Source organism: Anomaloglossus baeobatrachus, chromosome 5, assembly GCF_048569485.1.
Source record: "Anomaloglossus baeobatrachus isolate aAnoBae1 chromosome 5, aAnoBae1.hap1, whole genome shotgun sequence".
Taxonomy (NCBI): Eukaryota; Metazoa; Chordata; class Amphibia; order Anura; family Aromobatidae; genus Anomaloglossus; species Anomaloglossus baeobatrachus.
Window position 1 is genome coordinate 579,071,022 of NC_134357.1, and position 24,963 is coordinate 579,095,984.

The 24,963-nt window shown below is 43.4% G+C and overlaps 1 protein-coding gene across 1 annotated transcript in view; it reads left to right on the top strand.

Moving 5' to 3' along the window:
- LOC142313116 (uncharacterized) overlaps nt 1-24,963 on the top strand; it is a 325,022-nt gene that overhangs the window by 21,183 nt on the left and 278,876 nt on the right. The window contains exon 4 of the mRNA XM_075352101.1: nt 22,827-23,359. Coding sequence (XP_075208216.1) covers nt 22,827-23,359 — 533 coding nt within the window. The remainder of the gene's footprint in view (nt 1-22,826; nt 23,360-24,963) is intronic.

Consider the following 24,963-nt stretch of genomic DNA (forward strand, 5'->3'; position numbering starts at 1 on the left):
CATCCCGCCCACCTCCTTCCTTCCTCATTGCTGCCATGATGCAGGTGATGTGAGGTTCCTCGTTCCTGCGGTGTCACACATAGCGATGTGTACTGCCGCAGGAATGAGGAACTACATCGTCCAAGCAGCAGCAACAATAATTGGGAATAGGGGGGCATGTCACCGATGGGCGATTTTGAAAGTTTTTGCGATGATTCAAAATCGCACACAACGAGATTGCTACAGCGGCCGGATGTGCGTCACAAATTCCTTGACCCCAATGAGATTGCTGTAGCGAAATCGTAGCGTGTAAAGCCACCTTTAGTCTACCCTGGGATCTGAGTTCCCTCACCACCCTAGATAGATTCCACACCTATGCGCCGAGCCGGATATCTGACTCTAGCCTGACCCTGATCTGAGCCCTAAATAGGGAACGGATGGGATGAGCTCTTCGTCAACCCCACTAAGCACTAAAGGACACACAGAGATAACAAACAAGGGAAAACAACAAACAACTTATCTCTAGACGACTCAGTAAAAAGTTCAGTAAAGAGCAACAATGATATTACTGATGCGTGCAAGCCACCTGCTTGCATCCAGAACTTATGAATGAACTGAATATCACCAGCACAAGTCCAGGGAACATGAGAGTATTTAAACCCAAGGGAAAATACAGATTATTAGCAACTGAAGGGAAGAAGAGTTCCCTTAGGTCCTAACGGTAAAAGGATGAAATCCCAACAGAGGAGATACCTAGTACAATGAATACTGATAGCAGGAAAAATAGAAAGTGAGGGAACATTTTACGCAGCAAAACGCTGTGACAGAGAGGGACTCTGAAGTGTCATTTACTGGGCTGCTTTCTGTAGTTTTAATAAAATCACTGTATTACCACTAGGGGATTATCACTAGAGAACTAGTAAACCTTCTACCATGTATCGTCAATCTCCATTAGCTCTGTATAGCCCTGCCCCACCCATGATTGGCAGCTTTCTGTCTTTGCTTATTGTACACAGCTGCCAATCGGTGTTGTGGGTGGGATTATACACAGAGCAGCATTTCAAGAACTGGTAGATCTTAAGCAGATAAAACTGATGTTTATCAAAACTTCAGCAAGCAGCCAAGGAAGTGACACATCGCTGAAACCAGGGTCTCTTCCCCTATATCATGCTGTTCTGAGATCAGATAGCAAAACCCAGTGACAAATTCCATTTAAAGGACGGTCAGATAAACATCTATTTAGCTAAACTAAGGAAAAAATGTCAACTAAATGACAATAATATTCGTGCAAATTTTTTATTTATTTTCCTATAAACTTTTGGAAATGTAGTCTATTGTGCTATCTATAATACTCTTGATTTGTCCCACAAATACCATAGATAAATACCCCTTATTCATGGACCTTCACACAATCATATGTAAATTAGCCCTTAAATTTCACAATGGATAACGATAGTCCCCCAAACAGAAAAACATTTGATACAAGATGTCACAAAACAGCACGCTGCTGCCCCCAATTGTCAGGATAATTATGCAATTGACCGACGCTTAACGGAAGAGGCCATCACTGTTTCCACTTCTAGGCCGATTATTGGGGAGCTCACAGTGAGGGTATAGTATATATACAACCTTTTCTATCTCATGGAATATATCTACATCTCGATACAGTCACTGCCAACTCCACAAAAATGAAAGGAACTACTACTAGCTGCCACCACCAATATACAGGCCAATTAGACACACATTACAGGTAGCGTATGGCTTCAGGATGCAATATATAGAGTAATTGGAATAAATCTATTAATTTTAGATAATTAATCTGAAAAGTAAGCAGTGTTAATAAAATATACAAAAAATATTACAAGGGGGAACAAAACAATAGGGTATATACAATTACATAAAATAAAAGGGAATAACAAAAGAAAATTATTGAATCTGGGTCACAAAAATTGGCTTCAGATTTATGGAGGGAAGGACTCCAATGGAACGTGGAGCAATCCTACATGACAATATTCCTTTCATTGAATGAGGATCATAATTGGCATTAGCTTTTTATTAACACAAGTTACACTCACATACTGGTGACTTATAACAGGGCTGGACTTCAGATAACTATAGGATGTATCTAAGTCTTAGAAAATTATGAGGGTCCCAACATTCTGATATCTTTGCCCCTGGAGGTCCCAGGTGGGAGATATTACAATAATCTTTCCTATCACGATTATATCTGTTCATAGATAGGAGACATTGCATAGATATTTTTTATCTATCTGGCCGATATCCTATTGGCGGGACCCCGGCCATCACCCATAGATGCGGAACAATGCTTTGTGTTCTCCACTATATCACAAATTTCAAAATATGACTTTCCTATCTATTATATTGTTGCAGTTCATAAAACCTCAATTCATATTTTCTATAAGGAGAAACACAAGATTTTAATTTCTCTGCTATTTTTCTGTTCACCTGCTGCTCTTATCTCTACCGGTCATACATCTGTCCTTTTCTACATTCTTGTGCATTCAAGATGAAATTGGCCTTACATCTGCTAGAGGATTCTTTTTAGTTACCTGTTTCCAAAGGAGGGGGTCAGCTGCATAGGGGTCTTGTTGAGTCTTTATGGATTTTATAATTTCTATATGACACTGGATTACATATTGATGTTTTTCTAAAATCAAGCTTTTACCCCTTGAAAGCTAAGGTCATTTTTTGGACACTTTCCTCGACTTGGTGCTTGAAGAGTTCAATAAAATCGGAAAAATTACTATCATGATTCACGTATGACTCTGCTTGTGGAAAGCAATTATGTGTGTTTGTTTTCCTGCTGTCTTTATTCTCCAGGGTTTGATCTGATGGGAGGAGCCTATTCTGTTGTGCCTCATTCCAGGGGTCATGCTTCCTTATCTTGGAACTGTTTTCAGTGATAGTTCCTGCTCTACAGTGTGCGCTTTTGGTTCCTGTGAGTTTGTTCTGATCCTACCCACTACCTAGTACTCCTTTCCCTGACCTTTGTCCTTCCCGTCTTGTCTTACCTACCTTTCTCCCTAACCCGCTCTCTGCTTTGTTATCCCGTCTCCACTCCCTCTATACTAACTTGTCCTCTCGGTTTACGACCCCGGTTTGCTATCTGACTACAGCTCTGCTCCCCTCCAGCTCCTGACTATACCTTCTGGCTTTCCAACTCTTGGCTTTCACTTGACTCCAGCTCTGCTTATCACTCTGTACCTACGTGACTTCCTGGCACTGACTTTCGCCTTGATTGACCATTCTATTGCATCATTCCTCTAATGGGCTTTCGCCTAACTACACTTAGAAGCACTAGATTCTGCCTCAGTACTGGCTCCCCCTGGTGGAAGCATCACATTTACACTCCCATATACCCAAAATAACCTAAATAAAAAACAAAAGTTGCCCTAATATCATTATGAAATGATTCAGATATAGTAACTATTAGCAGACAAGGGGGATGGAATAGTCATGCAAAACAGGGATGACTTTAAGGAAGCTCAGATTAATCTCTCCGACCCCATACACTAAGGGATTACAACTATGGATCCTTTTTCAACATTTAAAACAAAATATGCTCTCCTCATAACAAAAGCTTTTGAGAAAGGAATCTTAAAGAGAACCAACCACCAGGATTTTGCTATATGTGTTTAAAATATTTGTATAGGATAATTTGAACATAAGGGTATATACAATACAATACAGTACAATACAATACAGTACATTACCATAAAAACAATTAAAAGCTTCCAGTAACTTAGTTACTTACTCATATTGTACATAAACATTTAACACATAGGAATCTGAAACATAAGGGAGGTGAGGAAGGGAAAGAGAAAGGTAGGGAAGGAAATCTTTATTAGGGAAGAGGTAAAGAGCAGGAAGGAGAGGGAAATCCCTTAAAAAGGGAAAGATGACAAGCATCTAAACATCTACAATTACATTATAATTCAGTTTTTGGATAAGTCGTGCAAAATATTAATGTGTAGAGTAAGTAGCGGAGGATTATATAAAGTCTTGAATATAACTTTCTAAAGGTAGAGTACAGTATAATATATTCCTTGAAGAAAGGTCAACAGCTAGAAGGGGATAAAAAGTCAGGTTAGTAATACATATCAAGCAATATTTAGCTCACAATTTTTATTACGCTTGCCCAGGTCGAGATTAAACGTCAACTCTGGGGGAAGAGAGTCCGGCCTTGAGGTGAAACGAACAGTTCCTGAATTAAGGACCTTAGTCCACCATTAAATGAAGAAGTACTAAAGGATATTCCAAGAAAGAGTAGTGGTTCCAAAGTATAAAGTTAGTGGTGGAGTATCCATTGTAATCCTAGAAGTAGCCTTATAACTGGTAGATCCAGTAGGGCTGAAAGATTTAGTATTCTTTTCAGTTAAAAACTCCTAAGATCAAGATCCATATTTTCAGACTACAACTGATCAGAGACCATGTAAAAAGAATTCTTAATCAAGTGGAGCAGATATGATGGCCATTCTGATCAATGTTTATGTTAAAGCGTTGAAGTAACTGAAATCCTTCCTCCTGTGATGAAACAAAGAAGGACTTGTTGTTTAAACATAGCTTGATAGTTACGGACTGTGCCCATTTATATTTTATTCCACTGTTGATAAGTTCTTTTGTGAAGTCTTAAGGCTATGTGCGCACAGTTCATTTTTCGCAGCGTTTTTCGGGTGTGTTTTTGGGCTCAAAACTGCATGATCTTGCTTCCCCAGCAAAGCTTATGAGTTTTCATTTTTGCTGTCCACACACAACTTTTTTTTTAAGCTGTGTTTTTGAGCTTAAAAAAAAATGGACATGTCAGTTCTTTCCAGCGTTTTCACCCCATGCAATGCATTGGAAAAACGCAGAAAAACGCAGAGATCAAAAACGCAGCAAAACGCGGTAAAAATGCATGCATTTTTACCGCTGCGGTTTTTGCGCGTTTTTGCAGCGGGTGCGTTTTTAGTGGCCAAAAACACAGTGTCAAAAAAACGCAGCATGCGCACATAGCCTTAGAAAGTTTCCTAGCTTGTAAAGTTGACTTACAAAGGTTTTTGAATCATGAAATCAAGTCAAAAGTTCTTGGGAGCTTCATTGAGTTTCTTGTTAGTGACAGTAATTTATTCCTTGCATAGAGAGAGGAGAAGGTGACGATTATATCCCTAGGGGTCTCCTTGGGGAGGTAAGAAGGTTTTGGAATTCTATAGGCATCAGACACAAGTTTATTTGAAAGATCTGGTATCAGTGTGCTTGTCATTGTCTTAAGGTAATATTTTAAGTCAGTTGAGATTACCGGAACGCCTCTTATTTTCAGATTTTTTCTTCTAGCATAATCCTCAGAATTTGCCTTTTGCATTTTTAGAGTTGAAATGTCTTTACGTATTAAATTGATGGAATTATTTAAATCTTCTTTTTCTTGTTGCATAACCAGAATTGCATTATCCATATTTTCAGTTTTCCTTTGGATATTGTTTTCCGTAGATAAATCTGTAATCTGTGGGGCAAATATTTGTTTGATAGAGGCCAGCATTTCATTGAATATTTTCTTAGCAGATAATTCTGTGATGTGGGTGTCTGAGCAGTCGGCATCATCACAGTCCAGTATTATTGAATCCACAGTACAATCGCTTGGAGGGTAATTACCATCCTCAGCAGACAATCCTGATATATAAGTGTCCGGAGAGTTGACATCGTCTTCTGTACAATTGCTTGAGGGGTAACTATGATTTCCAGCACACAATTCTAAAACGTGTATTTGTGCAGTAGGTATCATCACAATCCAATATTTTACAGTCTTTTGTACTATTGCTTGTAGGGGAATTAAAATCCTTACCAGACAATTCAGAAATATGGGTATCTGGGCTGTAGGCATCATCACAATCTAGTATTTTAGAGTCATCCATAATGGAGTCTTTGTCTGGGTTGATGGTACGTTTAATTGTATCGCTCATGTTTTTGAGATGTTTATCTATATTGTCCTGAAAGGCTTTACATAATTTTATTAAATGTGATCTGGTGATTGGAGAGTTAGAAGCAGGGATATTACTTAATGATAGACAGTCGTTTTCCCATAAGGAATCCTTTGAACTCATAAAGCTGTCTCCTGTGAATTGAAGATTCTCAGAGCTATTAGATGCAGTTGCATTTCCTTCAGATTCATCAACTGGTGAAGGGGTGGAAATTTCCCCATTAGTCTTGGGTTCCTCTATGTTAGCTGCATCAGATATATTAGTGTGGTAAACTAGTTTTGTATATTTGTCGTCTTCTTCTGAAGTTACCCTTGCAGGAAGAAAATGAGCTATCTCCTGTAGATGACAGCCCATCCAGTGGTCCTCTCCTTGTATTTGAACACTATCATTATTTTCCTCATGGGAGGGTGAAGCTATTTTGATCTCCACAGCTTTTATATCTGCAGCCACTGACTTGTGTTTTTATATATCTATTTCCTGAGGCAGGGGTGTTGTAGGCTTGGAAGGAGATAGTACTGAGCCTCTTGGTGGATTTTGTCTCCAGGGTATCTTATAATCCTGGTTTTGGGTAAGTACAGCAGGTTTTTCTGTTTTGCGTTGACTGCACTTTTGTTCCAATGTCATCGATTTAGTATCTGTGTTACATGCTGTGGACGTGGATCAAGAGTTCAAGACTTCCTTACAGGTCTTAGATGAGAGCCCAATTTTTGCAAGTGCAGGAGGGTCCGAAGGGCTATGCCCTAAAACATTTGATGCTTGTAACTGCTTGCTTTTGTCATTTTGATGAGGCACAAGAGGGGTATTTGTTTTATGTGTAGTGTTTCTTCTATTTAAGGTGGTTTTATTATTTTTCGAAACCCCAGGCATTTTCTTTAATTTGTTCAGTACCACATATGTTAATGTAGTTCTCTTTAGTTATCTATATAACTTATTTGGAGGTAGAGCAGGCATTTAGAAGATACAGGTCTGCTACGGTTCCTCACAGGTAAGGAGCCTCCTGTAGATAAGAGGATTTCTTCAGTTGTCTCAATCAGAACAGCCTCCGCTGAGGATCCTATAAGTACGGCACCACAGCTCCACTGCCATGTTACAGCAGCAGGTATAGTGTGTGAGGAGTAACCATGGCAACCTCAGCACAGCAGCCCGGCCTCTTCCTCACACCCTGGATGCTGTTCAGTCACAAATTCCTTAATGACAATTTATTAGGAGCTTCTTATTCTTTTGGTGTGAAATTAATAAAACTTTTATGTGCTTGAGCTTGGTGACCGAGTGATTTATTTGGTGTTACAGCCCTCACATACTCTGTGATGACAGGAGTCCAGGGATATCAGCGGTGCTGCAGCTTCCCTCACTGCCTGGAAAGATGATTGATATCTAATCTTTTCCTTATCAGAAACAGTTGGTTTTAGGGTCTTCAGATCCCCCAACAGTGAACCAAAGATTAGCAGTAGTGAGTTTCTCCTATAAGGTCCCTGAGGACCAATTCATTGGGGGAATCACTATTCTTCAGTGCTTTCGCTTTCAGGGGACTCCCAGGCCTAGAATTGTGTCACAGACCTGCCAGGAATAACTCCCTATATCTTTCTTATCTACCTCAGGAAACTGATGAGGCTAGTCTCTAAATGATCACAGGATATTCCTATGTCTGATGAAAAAGAATTTGATCAGTGTTTTCTTCTTTGGGTAGATTTATTTGTCGCTTGAACTTAGTGACTCATAGAGCTCGTTCACCTAGCGTCCATCTTGAACGGCCGCAGGCTACGCCCCATTCAGGATTTTGCTATATGAAGTAAAGGCAGTGCCATACTGGCACTAGGATGCTGTATCCCAAACAATGCCCAGGGTTCATTAACCAATGCACCCTGCATTTTAAGCTGTTGGGTCAATCATTTTCTTCAGACCAGTCCAAAGTGGTGTTTCTGATTTCGCACCTCGGTGGAGAAGCTGTCTCCTGGGTCTGTACCTTGTGGGGAAAAAATGACCCAATTACTACTGACCTCATACAATTTCTGGAGCGTTTTTGAGGAACTGACGCAGGTCATCTCGTCTCCACCCTTTTGAATTAAGATGGAATGATCAGGCACTGGTGGACACCTTTTGGGAAGGTTTTATCTAAGAGAACCAATGATGTACTGGCTGGTCTTGATATACGTACTACCCTGGATGATCTTATCTCCTTTGCCATACGTTATAGGAATGTTCCAAGGAAGTCTTCTGTGTGAAGAAAGCTATCCACCTGGCTCCATCCTTCCAAAGGCCATTTGATTCTCAGGTTCCTGTTTCTGCTCCTGTTCCTGAGCCTACAAAAGTAATCAGTATCAAAACATCTGATCTACATTGTGAAAATCTCCAAATCGTGGTACTGTGTTTAGGAGCAGAGCACCTTGTCCAAACCTGTTCTTTGCAGCCGGAAACCTATTACCTGGAATTGGAAGGAGGGATTACCCTCCGCAAAAGCAAGCCTTCTTCCTATTCCTCGTTCCATTCCATGTATGCATCGTTTAGAGACGTTTAGCTCCCTTAGACGGCTCATCTGGACTCCAGTTCTATTGGGAATTTTGTTCAGCGAACTGTGGTGGAGCGTTAGCAGATACCAATTCGACACCTTCTGAAGGCCTTGTTGGTGTCATGCGTGGATGGAATGCTCCTATCCGAACCAAGATGCTTCATTCCTCAGCAAGTGTAATTATGCATTGGAGATAAACATTCGGAGAAGATCCACTTTCTTGTGCTTCCAAACTTGTCTTTTTTCTAGGTCTGCCTAGCTCCATGCTCTTGAGTCTCGTCTTCCAAATTACGATCCTTATCCATTTAGCTTAACATTGCAATGGCCTTCTGTTCAGAGAAGAATCCTTCAGATCCATTAAACATTGTAAATATATTAGAGTAATTATGACCTGAAAGATTTCTATCCTTATCAAAAAAATGCCAGGGACAAAATTTAAGCCCCTGGCCAGGACATTAATCTGCTCAACTGATAAAACTGGGTGTCAAAACCAAAATATTACGTCACGTTAAAGCCTACAGCTCAGTGTACAGCATAACAAAAGAGTAACAATGGAAATGGTAAAAAAGGAAGGCCCTGATGATGAGGAGAGGGGACCTTCTGCAACTCACATGAGTCTGTACCCTACGCTCCCTAACATCTTTATACGGGTCCTCCCCCACCCGACGTCATCACGTGCCTTACCATGGCAAGTGAGAAGGCCGACGAAAACAGTAGTCTCACCACTGCACTAATACAACACAAGGTAAAGGAGACAAAGGGAAAATAGACACAAAAAGGAAAAACACTTCAAACTCTTCCAATGCAGCTAAACATCACAGCTGCAATAGTCAGAACTCCTCAGCTTCGTCTAGAGACAGGCTCCTTCCATAAAGGTCAGCATAAAATGAGAATCCATAACCGCTGTCAGATGGTAAGATGCATGAATTTTTCTAACAAAGGGGAGTGGTCACAAAAGAAATGAATCTGAGATTAAGGCTACAAAGGACAGCCAGAATGGAAAGAGTCCTTAACTCCTACAGTACTAAAAAAAAAAAAAAGTAGATTCACTCAAATCAAGTTGTAGACCTGTGAACAATAAGGTGCTGTGACCTTCTGATCCCAGACTCACCAGAGGTCTCCTCAGAGCGGGACACACTCATGACACATTATCCATAAATTCATTCATATTCAAGTTCATTTTTTCTTGTTCCGTATTGGAGATCTTCTCATATCCTTTTTATTGATTCTCCTTCCTCCTCTTCATTTTCTGAATTCCAAAATTCTCAGAATGACGTATTAGAATGAACATTTTCCCTTTGATAATCACTTAAATTCTCAGGATTACAGTCTGAAGATTCCAGATCTGTGGATCTTTGCAGCGTCCGTGCAATAGTTATTGTGAGGGATTTTCTTTAAGATTTACTTTTGTGAATGAAGGTGTTTGCCCGACATTGCGCTATGAGCCAAATGTCTATCATTGTGCAGAGAAAAGGCGGCAATCGCTCTCCCCCTAGAAGTGGGACTCCTGGGACAAACAGGGGACAAATGTGGAGTGGGAAAATGTGTGATCAGTGTTGGACAGGAATAAAATCCATTTTAGTATAGGTTATTACTTATGTTGTGCTCTGATCTGGAGGAACAGGAATTGTGAGCACTTTGGGAATGTCACAGAATGGATTGATAAAGGTATAACTAGATTGTGCCCATTATTTAGAGGAATGTGATATGTACATTGTGTAATGTTCAGCAGAGATTTGGGTAACAGAAGAATGACTTTCACTATCTGCAATTATTATTTTACTTGATAAAGGATAAAAATAAATGGTATTCACTGATAAAGGGGAGAATAGATCAATAGAGAATTAATCAATAGATGTAAGGGGAAGGGAAATTCAGAGTTGTCACAATTTTATGGATCATTGTTGGATATTTGTCTGACAGCATCCACTTGTTACACGCCTGTCCCGTGTCTGGGATCTGCCCCTTCCCCCGCTCTGCTAAACTTTCCTGTGCTCCATGTTGGGCTTTGTAAGTAGCCGGACACGCTCCATGTGCTGAGCTTAACTGGCCTATATAAGGCTACCAAGATACACCCCTGTGTCCTGGTATTAGGACTATTAGTTTGTGTGCAGCGACCTGTCTGCAGTCTCCAGAACATCTCCAGACTATCTGTGGCCTGCAGCACCTCAGCTACCAATCTGCCTGTGGCTTCCAGTATGTCTGCACCTGTCTGAGTCTCCAGGACGTCTGCGGCTTCCAATACCTCAGTTACCTGTCTGCCTGTGGGTGTCAGTACCTCTGCAGCCTGTCTGCAGTCTCCAGGACTTCTGCTGTATGCCTGTGACTGGTAGTGCCTCTGCTACTCGTCCCAGGTTTTCCAGGATATCTGCTCCATGTCCGTCCACGGCTTTCAGCCTCCTGTCTGCCTACAGCCTCCATTACCTCACTTTGTAAGCCCTTCACAGAATACCGAGACCATGGCTCCCAATGGAGCAGTTACAAACATTTTTGGAAAAGTCCCTACACGACTCCACTCCGTACACCTTGTACACACACGGCTCCGCTCCGTACACCTCGTACACAGATGCGGCTCCGCTCCGTACACCTCGTACACACACAGCTCCGCTCCGTACACCTCGTACACACACGGCTCCGCTCCGTACACCTCGTACACACACGGCTCCGCTCCGTACACCTCGTACACACACGGCTCCGCTCCGTACACCTCGTACACACACGGCTCCGCTCCGTACACCTCGTACACACACGGCTCCGCTCCGTACACCTCGTACACACACGGCTCTGCTCCGTACACCTCGTACACACACGGCTCCGCTCCGTACACCTCGTACACACACGGCTCTGCTCCGTACACCTCGTACACACACGGCTCTGCTACATCCACACTGTAAACCCCTCCTGACCCCACACATAAACTCCCCCTCATCCAGCACCATGACAACCAGCACAGCAGAGTCCTGCATACACTGAGGAGCTGATCATGTGACCCCTGACTCCTCCCCTCTATGTGACATCATCACAGGTCCTGTAAGCACAGAGCAGCCATATATCTAGTGTGCGGCTCTGCAGGTGGAGGTAGGTGCAGGGTATTATATATCTAGTGTGCGGCTCTGCAGGTGGAGGTAGGTGCAGGGTATTATATATCTAGTGTGCGGCTCTGCAGGTGGAGGTAGGTGCAGGGTATTATATATCTAGTGTGCGGCTCTGCAGGTGGAGGTAGGTGCAGGGTATTATATATCTAGTGTGCGGCTCTGCAGGTGGAGGTAGGTGCAGGGTATTATATATCTAGTGTGCGGCTCTGCAGGAGGAGGTAGGTGCAGGGTATTATATATCTAGTGTGCGGCTCTGCAGGTGGAGGTAGGTGCAGGGTATTATATATCTAGTGTGCGGCTCTGCAGGTGGAGGTAGGTGCAGGGTATTATATATCTAGTGTGCGGCTCTGCAGGTGGAGGTAGGTGCAGGGCATTATATATCTAGTGTGCGGCTCTGCAGGTGGAGGTAGGTGCAGGGTATTATATATCTAGTGTGCGGCTCTGCAGGTGGAGGTAGGTGCAGGGTATTATATATCTAGTGTGCGGCTCTGCAGGTGGAGGTAGGTGCAGGGTATCATATATCTAGTGTGCGGCTCTGCAGGTGGAGGTAGGTGCAGGGTATTATATATCTAGTGTGCGGCTCTGCAGGTGGAGGTAGGTGCAGGGTATTATATATCTAGTGTGCGGCTCTGCAGGTGGAGGTAGGTGCAGGGTATTATATATCTAGTGTGCGCCTCTGCAGGAGGAGGTAGGTGCAGGGTATTATATATCTAGTGTGCGGCTCTGCAGGAGGAGGTAGGTGCAGGGTATTATATATCTAGTGTGCGGCTCTGCAGGTGGAGGTAGGTGCAGGGTATTATATATCTAGTGTGCGGCTCTGCAGGTGGAGGTAGGTGCAGGGCATTATATATCTAGTGTGCGGCTCTGCAGGTGGAGGTAGGTGCAGGGTATTATATATCTAGTGTGCGGCTCTGCAGGTGGAGGTAGGTGCAGGGTATTATATATCTAGTGTGCGGCTCTGCAGGTGGAGGTAGGTGCAGGGTATTATATATCTAGTGTGCGGCTCTGCAGGTGGAGGTAGGTGCAGGGTATTATATATCTAGTGTGCGGCTCTGCAGGTGGAGGTAGGTGCAGGGCATTATATATCTAGTGTGCGGCTCTGCAGGTGGAGGTAGGTGCAGGGTATCATATATCTAGTGTGCGGCTCTGCAGGTGGAGGTAGGTGCAGGGTATTATATATCTAGTGTGCGGCTCTGCAGGTGGAGGTAGGTGCAGGGTATTATATATCTAGTGTGCGGCTCTGCAGGTGGAGGTAGGTGCAGGGTATTATATATCTAGTGTGCGCCTCTGCAGGAGGAGGTAGGTGCAGGGTATTATATATCTAGTGTGCGGCTCTGCAGGTGGAGGTAGGTGCAGGGTATTATATATCTAGTGTGCGGCTCTGCAGGTGGAGGTAGGTGCAGGGTATTATATATCTAGTGTGTGGCTCTGCAGGTGGAGGTAGGTGCAGGGTATTATATATCTAGTGTGCGGCTCTGCAGGAGGAGGTAGGTGCAGGGTATTATATATCTAGTGTGTGGCTCTGCAGGTGGAGGTAGGTGCAGGGTATTATATATCTAGTGTGCGGCTCTGCAGGAGGAGGTAGGTGCAGGGTATTATATATCTAGTGTGCGGCTCTGCAGGTGGAGGTAGGTGCAGGGTATTATATATCTAGTGTGCGGCTCTGCAGGAGGAGGTAGGTGCAGGGTATTATATATCTAGTGTGCGGCTCTGCAGGTGGAGGTAGGTGCAGGGTATTATATATCTAGTGTGCGGCTCTGCAGGTGGAGGTAGGTGCAGGGTATTATATATCTAGTGTGCGGCTCTGCAGGTGGAGGTAGGTGCAGGGTATTATATATCTAGTGTGCGGCTCTGCAGGTGGAGGTAGGTGCAGGGTATTATATATCTAGTGTGCGGCTCTGCAGGTGGAGGTAGGTGCAGGGTATTATATATCTAGTGTGCGGCTCTGCAGGTGGAGGTAGGTGCAGGGTATTATATATCTAGTGTGCGGCTCTGCAGGTGGAGGTGTGTGCAGGGTATTATATATCTAGTGTGCGGCTCTGCAGGTGGAGGTAGGTGCAGGGTATTATATATCTAGTGTGCGGCTCTGCAGGTGGAGGTAGGTGCAGGGTATTATATATCTAGTGTGCGGCTCTGCAGGTGGAGGTAGGTGCAGGGTCTCTATTATTTTGGGGTCATCATTATCATTAACCCCTTCATTTCTCAACTATTTTCAACTTTAACCAGTTCAAGACCAGTTTCCCGCTGTTCCTGACCGGCTCATTTACATTCAGTTTACCCCCTTAAGGACGGAGCCAGTTTTGTACTTTATGACTCGGCCATTTTTTTGCAATTCTGACCAGTGTCACTTTGACAGGTTTCGAGAGGTAACGCCAAAAAGTGGACCCCACGGTTTATTACCCACTTTATTATGAGCGCAGTGATTCCCCACATGTGGTCAGAAACCTCTGTTTGGACAAATGGGAGGAGCCGGAATAGACAGAGCAATATTTGAATATCGGAACACAAATTTGGCTGAAATAGATTGCGGGCACCATGTAGCATTTGTAGGGCCCCTAAGGTACCTAAACAGCAGAAACCCCCACAAGTGACCACATTTTGGAAGCTAGACCCCTCAAGGAATTTCTCTATGTGTTTGGTGAGCACCTGGAACCTCCGGAGGCTTCACAGAATTTTAGAACGTTGAGCTGTGAAAATAACAAAAATACATTTTTACCACAAAATTGTTACTTCAAAAAGAAACCTTTTATTCACAAGGGCAACAGGAAAAAATGCACCATATAATTTATTGTGTAGTTTCTCCTGAGTATGCAGATACCTCATATGTGGTGGAAATCAACTGTTTGGGTGCACGGCTGGGATCGGAAGGGAAGGAGCGCTATTTGACTGTAAAATTGGCTGGAATCATTAGGGAATGCCATGTTGCGTTTGGAGAGCCCCTGAGGGGCTTAAACAGAGGAGCACCCCCACAAGTGATCATATTTTGGAAACTAGACCCCTCAAGGATTTTATTCAGGGGTATATTGAGCATTTTGAACCCACAGGTACTTCACAGAATTTGATAACCTTAGGTCGTCATATTGAAAATCTTCATTTTTTTAACAAAAATGTTGCTTTAGCATCAAATTTCTCACTTTCAAGAGGAAACACCAAAAAGCACACATAACAATTTTGTTAACCAAATTTTGTATGAGCTCATTGATACCCCACATGTGAACAAAAAACTTTTTTTGGACAAACGGGAGGGCTCAGAACGGAAGGAACACCATGTAAATTTTGGAAAAATTGAAATAAATGGCGGACACCATGTCGCGTTTGCAGGGCCCCTAAGGTACCTATACAGCAGAAACCCCCCCAGAAGTGACTCAATTTTGGAAACTAGACCACTCAAAAATTTTATTTAGGGTTACAGTGAGCATTATGACTCCACAGGTAGTTCACAAAAATGTTGCTGTAGTGCCAAATGTCTCACTTTTAGGTTGTGTGCCCACAATCCAGTGACACTGCATCTAGGACTTAGTGTTAGCCCCTCTGTGCAGATGCCAGTGTTGTCCACACGAGAATGCAGCTGCTCGTGCTCACGATCCGGGTTCAGGCCGCTGCAGACTTTATTCTCCCTGCGAAGAACATTCATCTCCACAGCATAAACTGATATCCTGCGTAGACCTCAGGAAGCCACGCCGCTGGTCAGTTTATGCTGCAGATAAAAGAAGCACAATGGGCATGAGATTTATAAACATCCCGCCACTGCGCTTGTACTGCACAACATCACTGTCAAAACACTCTGCGTCCAAACCGCTGCAAATCCTGATCGTGGGCACATAACCTAAAAGCTAGGATGGATGGATAAATGGCTAGATAAATAGATGTAAAACACATATATAATGTCCCACCCCACTGCATATTCTAAGCTGGCACCATTTAGTGACTTTCATGTGGCACTAAAGGGTGTTTAGGCTTGTATTTAGCTAAAAAAAAAATAAAAAAATAATTGAAAAAACAACAGAATAAAAAAAAAACAGCTAGGGTAAAGCAGACGGCTGCAGACCACAGCTGGCAGCTTCATATTGGCTGGTATTACAAAATGAAGGTCTCCCCATGCTGTTTTTTTAATATATAAATAATTTAAAAAAAAAAGTGGGGTCCCCTTGTGAAGGGGTCTTTCTCCCATATCACACAATTAACAGAGCGAGAGATGAGTGAACAATCCAAAGCATATTTATTCTATGCAATATAGAATGACCATTAAATAATCCACCACACGGAGGATAGAAATGGAATAAATGTCCCGGAGTTCAGTCACACTCCTCCAGCAGTCCTTCTCCAGGGAAATCGGAGTTTCTCACAGCGTCTTTGGGGTGCTGGCCGCAGCCTCGGCGTCTCCCTCAGAGGTTCAATCTTGCTTCCTCTTTCTTGTAAGTCTCACCCAGAATCACTAATCTCTCAGGTAAACCGAGTTTAGGTGGATTCCAGGTCCCCTCCCCCAGACCTAGGCACAGAAGCACTTCAAGGGGATAAATCCTGACTTAACAGAACAAACAATATATCGCATAGACAGACCACCACGCGCAAAACATGAACCCACACAAAATGGTACTTAACCCACAATATCACACCATGACATCCCCCAAATTGGATTTCCAGCCAAGGTAAAGTGGACAGCTGTGGTCTGGTACTCTCAGGGTGGAAAGACCCATGGTTATTTGGCCCTTCCCAGCCTAAAAATACAAGGCCGCATCCGCCCAGAAGTGGCGCATCCATTGGATGCGCTAATCCTGGCGCTTCGCCCAGACTCTTCCCATTGCCCTAATGCGGTGGCAAATGGGGAAATAAATAGGGTTGTTGGGGTTAGGGTTAATGATGTCACAGCATCTATCAGATACTTGACATCACTAACCTAGTCAGTAATAAAAAAAGGTCAAAAAAAAATTATTTGAAAAAACACTCCCCAACACATTCCCTCTTTCAGCAATTTATTGAAAAGAAAAAAAATTCCGGTCTGCCGTAATCCATTTTGGAGGTCCTACAACAATTTTGTACCTTCCAGAATATGGGTCGCACACTTTGAGAACGTATCCCCCATTTTCTGGAAGTGCAAACCCTCCATGGGAGGAGTGTGGGTGCAGTGATAATTGCACTCACACTTCCCAGGTCCACAGCATGGCAGTGTGAGCTGCAGTAAGCTCAGTGTCACTACTAGCAGGGTGCCATCTGAGAGCCGCACTGCACAAGTGGCCAAGATCTTCTGAGAAGGAAGAGGAGGGATTGTGGGGGATCGTCACTGCAGAAGGTAACGGGAGACCTGGGATTGACAATCGGTGACCTGGCTGGACCTGGGGAGAACTTTGATGTTGCATCTGACATGTCAGATACGACAGAACTCAGAGGAGAAGGATGGTCCATTTTAGTTGATTGGGTGGGGGGGGCATTTTGGCCACATTCGGGGACCGGGGGAGGCGACTTATCTCCCATCTGACATGTTTAATCATGCCAGATGTGAGATAAATCTTTTCTTTCTGCCCGAATCGTGGTCTCCAGGGACGGAGCTACCCTTGGTAGATGAAACCACTGAAATTTTCCAATGTTGGGGGGGCGGCATACACTTGATTTCTTTATTGTTTGCCGGCAGCTGTGGGAGGAGATTAACACTGAACGCTAGGACATAATTTTACTTCCCGCGGTCGTTAAGGGGTTAAAGTCTACAAGCTCCGAAACCAGTTTAGCATATCTAAACTTTTTTATTTACATAATGTTTCTAGTTTAGGAGTGAAATATAATGTGGGCACATTTTGTAATTGGGATAATTATCACTATTTTGCTGCCTTCAAACAAGAAATGGGTAGTAAATTGTGCTTCAGCGAGTGCACAGATCCGGACGCCATGTGTGCGCCCCTCTTCTTCCGAGACAAGAATACATCGAATCCTAATCCCATTGCCCTGTTCTTAACCGAAAAACTGGGAAATTATTTGTTTTTGCTCTTTTTTATTTTCCTACTCTTATTATGGAAGCAATTACTCTTTTATTTTTCCATTAACATTGTCGTATGAAGGATTGTTTTTTTATAACGATTATGTGCTACTTTTACGGTTGTACTGTTTACATAGCACATTTCATGTTGAATATTTTTTAGTACCCAAATGATATCTCCCCTCCCTTATCTCCATTAATTTTACATATCGCCTCATCTCCGTCCCATTCAGGTCCTTATAATATTGGATCCTCTCAGTGGAGATCTATAGAAGAGAATTCTCCTGATTTCCCCGTGAAGGATGGATATGGACAGGGACAAGATGGCGGAGAGGATATTACACCTCACCCTAGAGATCCTCTTCCGGCTTACTGGAGAGGTGAGAGATTCTGATGATGTCACATTAAATCATTCTTATCTATGGGAATAACAGATGGACAGAACTGGAGAGGTGAGGACTCTGGAAATGTCTGTAGTGAGATTTATTACTGTGTCTCTCCATAACCAGGATTACACAGTAGTGAAGAAGACCTCTAGTGAGCGCTGTCAGGCCCCTGTGTCTGAGGGATGGGGCAGACCCCTGAGCCCAATCACGGGGCCTCCACCTCACCCCCCGATACATGAGGACATCAATGACCAGAAGATCCTAGAACTCACCTACAAGATGATTGAGCTGCTGACTGGAGAGGTGACACTGCTGGGAATGCTGGAACATTATACAGTAACGCTATGAAGGGATCGGGGGGTGACAGTATCATTGTATGTGTCAGGTTCCTATAAGGTGTCAGGACGTTACCGTTTATTTCTCCATGGAGGAGTGGGAGTATTTAGAAGGACACAAAGATCTGTACAAGGACGTCATGATGGAGGTTCCCCAGCCCCTCACATCACCAGGTAATAGACAGGACTAAATACACACGGCCTATAATTCTCTGTATGTAAGGAATTAATTCAGTCCCTCCCTGTATGTGTCTCCTCCAGTTCTATCCGGTAAGAGTACAACACCAGAGAGATGTCCCTGTCCTCTTCTCCCACAGGACTGTAAACAAGAAGATCCCGATGTTCCTCAGGATCATCAGGTAGATGGAGAGAAGGAGCCATGAAATCTCCCTATGATGTGTAGACGGCTGTGAAGGTCTTGTGCTCAGTCTTGTTTTATCCTCCAGTATTATATGTGTTCTACTTGTGTAATGAGAGCGGTGGAGATGGCAGGATTAGAGCTGATCATAGATGTGACTTCTCCATCTGGCTGTGACTTTTGGATCACATTTATCCCGTTCTCTACACTGAGCACTTACATCAGGGTTTTGACACCAGGTTATCGGACAGAGAGAGGTCGCCCCTATCCCATGGGTCAGAAGGTCACAGCGCACACCAGCAGTAGTAGCATCTGCTTTGCCTTCCATGTAGCTGTGCAGACTATGCTTGTGCTGGTGCTGCTAGGGTTAAGCAGACCCTTGTGTCTTTCTTGGCTTACCATCCTGAGTTGTCTCAGCTGTTCTGATTTCTGCTCTCCCCCTGGTATAAGTTCTCACCACTTTACCTCAGTAGTTGCCAGTGATAACTTGCTTTTCCACGGTCCTGGCATGAAGGTGAGAGCCATGGAAAGAAAAATTGTTTTGAATTTGATCCTGGAGATTGCTGCTTGGAAATTTTCTTTGGTGTCTTCCTATTGATAATCTCCCTTTTTATTTATTTCTCTTCCATCCCCCTTTTTCACCACTTGTTGTTTGGGAATGCAGTTTCTTTTTACTATGTTGTTTTCCTTTTGTGTCACTATCATAAAGCAGGACTAGTGTTCCTCCTGCCATGCTCACTAGACACAGTTGTGATTAGGGTAAGACAGGGATAGACACGTGATTGCTGCACAAGGGGAAAGAACCTGTCTTGGGACATCGGGGAGCTCAGGGTTGCTCAGAGTAAGTGACAGGGTTTATCCTTCCTGTTCTTCCATAGAGGCAGTGGTTCCCACCCCATCTTTCTCATGATACACCGCTCAGCCTCTTGGTGAAAAACAACAACCAGGGACTGCCCTGTATTGGTAACTTGTGCCTATTGTTAGCAAAGTCCAACCTCAGAGTCTCTGGTGATGACTGGGTAGGCACTTAATCATGACCCCCTGGATAAGCCTGGTTCAGGGTGCAGTGAAGCTTTGTCCCTTCTCCTCAACCTATTAGTGTGACAGGTTTACATGTAATTTTTCAAATGACATGATTCAGATGAAACCCCCAAAGGATCCATTCACTGTAATAAGGCAGCAGAGTTAGTCTGGACTCCTCACGGCAGCGCGGCAATCATCCCTATCTAGTGAACGGTTATCTCCAGTAATTGTAATATTACAGTGGATTCTTCTCCTCATTCAGGTCCCTACAATATCGGATCCTCTCAGTGGAGTTCTTCTATATAAGAGAATTCTCCTGATTGACCCATCAAGGATGGATATGGACAGGGACAAGATGGCGGAGGGGATATTACACCTCACCCTAGAGATCCTTTTGTGGCTTACTGGAGAGGTGAGCGTTTCTGATGACGTCACATTACATCATTCTTATCTATGGGAATAACAGATGGACAGAACTGGAGAGGTGAGGACTCTGGAAATGTCTGGAGTGAGATTTATTACTGTGTCTCTCCATAACCAGGATTACACAGTAGTGAAGAAGACCTCTAGTGAGCGCTGTCAGGCCCCTGTGTCTGAGGGATGGGGACGACCACTAAGCCCAATCATGGGGCCTCCACTTCACCCCCCGATACATGAGGACATCAATGACCAGAAGATCCTAGAACTCACCTACAAGATGATTGAGCTGCTGACTGGAGAGGTGACACTGCTGGGAATGCTGGGACGTTATACAGTAACGCTATGAAGGGATCGGGGGTGACAGTATCATTGTATGTGTCAGGTTCCTATAAGGTGTCAGGATGTCACCGTCTATTTCTCCATGGAGGAGTGGGAGTATTTAGAAGGACACAAAGATCTGTACAAGAACGTCATGATGGAGGATCCCCAGCCCCTCACATCACCAGGTAATAGACAGGACTAAATACACACGGCCTATAATTATCTGTATGTAAGGAATGAATTCCGTTCCTGTATATGTCTCCTCCAGTTCTATCCAGTAAGAGGACAACACCAGAGAGATGTCCCCGTCCTCTTCTTCCACAGGACTGTAAACAAGCAGATCCCGATGTTCCTCAGGATGTGTCTCCTCTAGCTCTATCCAGTAAGAGATATATACTCATGTAATTTATGCACTAATTTTGTGACTTTCTGCTCTGGGGTTTATTTCAGCTGTATTTTCTTTGCTTCTGCTTCTTCTGATGTTTGTTTCTAGTGCCTTCTTTATGTCGTTATGAAGGCAACTCAAAGACCTGCAGAGGGTTCATGAATATCCTGTTTCCCCAAAAAGACGACCTACACCAAAAATAAGAGCTAGCATGATTTGTTGGGATTTTTGGAGAATGGTTGAAATAAAATAATAAGATCCTAGTTACAGTCAGGACCAGTGTTGGGAGAAATCAAACTGAGCAATTTCTCAGGAACCGCACTCTCTTAGGGATGCCATCAGTTGTATTCTAAAGTTGATTGTTTAAGGACCTTTGATGATTTCAGAGTCATGTGACATGATGTTATTAATCTTTCAACATTTCCACATCTTAAGCAGGCATTACACGCTACAATATATCTAACGATGTGTCGGCGGGGTCATGTCGTAAGTGACGCACATCCTGCATCGTTAGTGTTGTAGTTGCGTGTGACACCTACGTGCGATTCCGATTGTACGCAAAAACATTGATCGCATACACGTCGTTCATTTTCTAAAAATGGAACATCCGGTTGTTCAATGTTCCCGAGGCAGCACACATCGCTGTGTGTGACACCCCAGGAATGATGAACACCGCTTACCTGCGTCCCGCCGGCTATGCGGAAGGAGGTGGGAGGGATGTTTACGTCCCGCTCATCTCCGCCCCTCCACTTCTATTGGGCGGTTGCTGTGTGACGTCGCTGTGACGCCGAACGTCCCTCCCCCTTCAGGAAGTAGATATTTGCCGCCCACAGCGAGGTCGTATGGCAGGTAAGTACGTGTGACGGGGGTTACAGCATTGTGCGACAGGGGCAACAAATTGGCCATGCCGCACAAGCGATGGGGGCGGGTGCAATCGCACGTTTAATTGAAACGTGTAAAGCAGCCTTTATTCTGGCAGATTGTGCGGGAATAACCCTTTTTCTTCTTTTGGTTTGAAGACATATTTGGATAGACCACAAGACCCTGCTACCTGCTTTGGTTAAAAAGCCTCAAAATAGGCCATCAACGTTACAGTCCCGGACAACACTGTTAAATATCCGACATCTGTCTCTAACTATTTTATTTTCGTCTTAAAAAAAACCCTCATTGAAATTGTCTATGTTGTGTGTCATTGTTACTAGGACAATTTTGCAGCTTCTGACAACTGGCATGGCGGCGTCAGAATCTGTGGATACTGCCCTCTGCCTGCTAACTTCTTTGATATTTGTGAGCAGCTCAAGTAGACACAGGCATGAAACCACAGGCTTAGGCAGGCTAGCAAGAGTTAATCTCTGCTAGGCTGCTTGTTAATATCTTTCATTACATGCTGTAGGGGAGCCAGTGTCATTCGCTCCCCTCCTGTATATACTGGCTGGACTATTCCATTAATGCCAGCTGTAGTTTACCTATACTGGTCTGGTCAGGTGTTGTGAATTGGTGTTGTGAATTGTTGCTGTGACCAGTTTTGGTGTTAACCCTTGTTGTCTTTTTGTTGCTGCTTTCCTACTCTTGCTTTTCTCCTTAGTCTCTCATTGTTTAATTCTGTGAGTTTGCAGTATGTCTGAATTTTGGTTTTCTTATTTGTTTTAATCTGTTTCCATCATACTCCTGGCTCTTCCTTCCCTAGGGGGATAACAGATTACATCTGGTCAGGAGAATAGTAAGGCCCAAGACTGGCATCTCCACTTACAGGAGTAATCCAGAAGTTAGAGAGAGCCTAAGGTCTCCTAGCATGAGGGACAGTATAGGAGCCCCTTGTGCCTCGCTATCCTGCATTCATATTTTGACAAATCAGATTACTAACTGTAGGACATTTCAGAGAACTGGTGCTACTGGAGAGATATTTTGGAGACCGGAATTGGAGGTCCGAATTAACGAAGATGTAGCACTAAGATCTCGAAATTAGAAAATAGATTCAGAATAATTTGTTTCCTAGTTTAATTTCTGATGTTATGGTTTAAAACACAATGTGCTTTCAAAATTTCATTAAAAACTAATAACATTGTGTTTATATTTAGCAGATGACTGTATTGGGAGTTCAGATGGACCTCTAATATCTTCAGAATTTATAACAGATGATGAAAGTATCACACATGATACATATGAGGAGCATGCTGTTGTCCCAGATATACCTCCAGTCCTTCCTAGGATTGATCTATCATCTGATCTTTTCAAACAAGTCCAAAATTCCAATCATCAGAAAATTCACACAGGGGAGAAGCCATTTTCATGTTCAGAGTGTGGGAAATGTTTTATTCAGAATTCAAAACTTGTTGTGCATCAAAGATCTCACACAGGGGAGAAGCCATTTTCATGTTCAAAATGTGGGAAATGTTTTATTCAGAAATCAAAACTTGTTAGACATCAGAAAATTCACACAGGGGAGAAGCCGTTTTCATGTTCAGAGTGTGGGAAATGTTTTATTCAGAATTCAGAACTTGTTGTGCATCAAAGATCTCACACAGGGGAGAAGCCATTTTCATGTTCAGAATGTGGGAAATGTTTTATTAAGAAATCAGAACTTGTTGTGCATCAAAGATCTCACACAGGGGCGAAACCATTTTCATGTTCAGAATGTGGAAAATGTTTTTTTCAGAAATCAGACCTTGTTAGACATCAGAAAATTCACACAGGGGAGAAGCCATTTTCATGTTCAGAATGTGGGAAATGTTTTTTTCAGAATTCAGAACTTGTTGTGCATCAAAGATCTCACACAGGGGCGAAGCCATTTTCATGTTCAGAATGTGGGAAATGTTTTATTCAGAAATCAGAACTTGTTGTGCATCAAAGATCTCACACAGGGGAGAAGCCATTTTCATGTTCAGTATGTGGGAAATGTTTTATTCGGAAATCAGATCTTGTTGTGCATCAAAGATCTCACACAGGGGAGAAGCCATTTTCATGTTCAGAATGTGGGAAATGTTTTATTCGGAAATCAGTTTTTGTTTGGCATCAAAGATCTTATACAGGGGAGAAGCCATATTCATGTTCAGAGTGTGGGAAATGTTTTACTAGGAAATTATGTCTTGGTTACCATCAAAAAAATCACACAAAATAAACCATTTTTATGTTCTGAATGTGGAAAATGTTATTCTCAGAAATCGGATCTCGTTAAACATTTGATGAAGCCATACAGGGAAGGAACCTTTTTCATGTTTTGAATAATTAAAATGTTTAGGGCTCATGCGCACGTTGCTTTTTTTTTTTTTGCATTGCTGCAGCGTCACATTGTCAAAATTCATGCGTGCTGCTTCCCCAGCAAAGTCTATGAGAATCATGCAAAATCCGTGCGCACGATACTTTTTTAAACGCAATGTTTTGATTGTCAAAAATTTGAGAAAATCTCTGCGTTTAAAAAAAAGTAGCATGTCACTTCTTTTGTTCGTTTTGGCAGTGTTCTACACCCATTGAAATCAATGAGTTGTAGAAAAACGCTACCAAAATGCTAAGCAGTGCGTTTGCATGTTTATTTGACAATAACAAACGCAGGTCTTTCGGTCTCTCTCTCTGTCGGTCGGTCTCTCTCTCTTTGTCTCTATCTCTCTCTCTGTCGATGTCGGTCTCTCCCTCCCATCCCCTCTCTTATACTCCCCGATCACGGGTGCGGCGCTGCACGGCGTTCACACTGTGGCGGCTTCTCTTTTGAAATTGCATGCAGCTCATTATTCAATCTCCTATTCCCTGCTTCCTCTGCCCACCGGCGCCTATGACTGGTTGCAGTCAGACACGCCCCCACGCTGAGTGACAGTTGTCTCACTGCAACCAATCACAGCTGTTGGTGGGCGTGTCTATATCGTGCAGTAAAAAAAAAACATTATTAAAAAAAACAACGTGGGGTCCCCCCTCAATATTGATACCAGCCAGGGTGAAGCCATACGGCTGAAGGCTTGTATTCTCAGGATGGGGAGCTCCACGTTATGGGGAGCCCCCCAGCCTAACAATATCAGCCAGCAGCCGCCCGGAATTGCCGGATCTATTAGATGCGACAGTCCCGGGACTCTACCCGGCTCATCCCGAATTGCCCTGGTGCGGTGACAATCTGGGTAATAAGGAGTTAATGGCAGCAGCCCATAGCTGCCACTAAGTCCTAGGTTAATCATGGCAGGCGTCTCCCCGAGATACCTTCCATGATTAACCTGTAAGTTAAAGAAAATA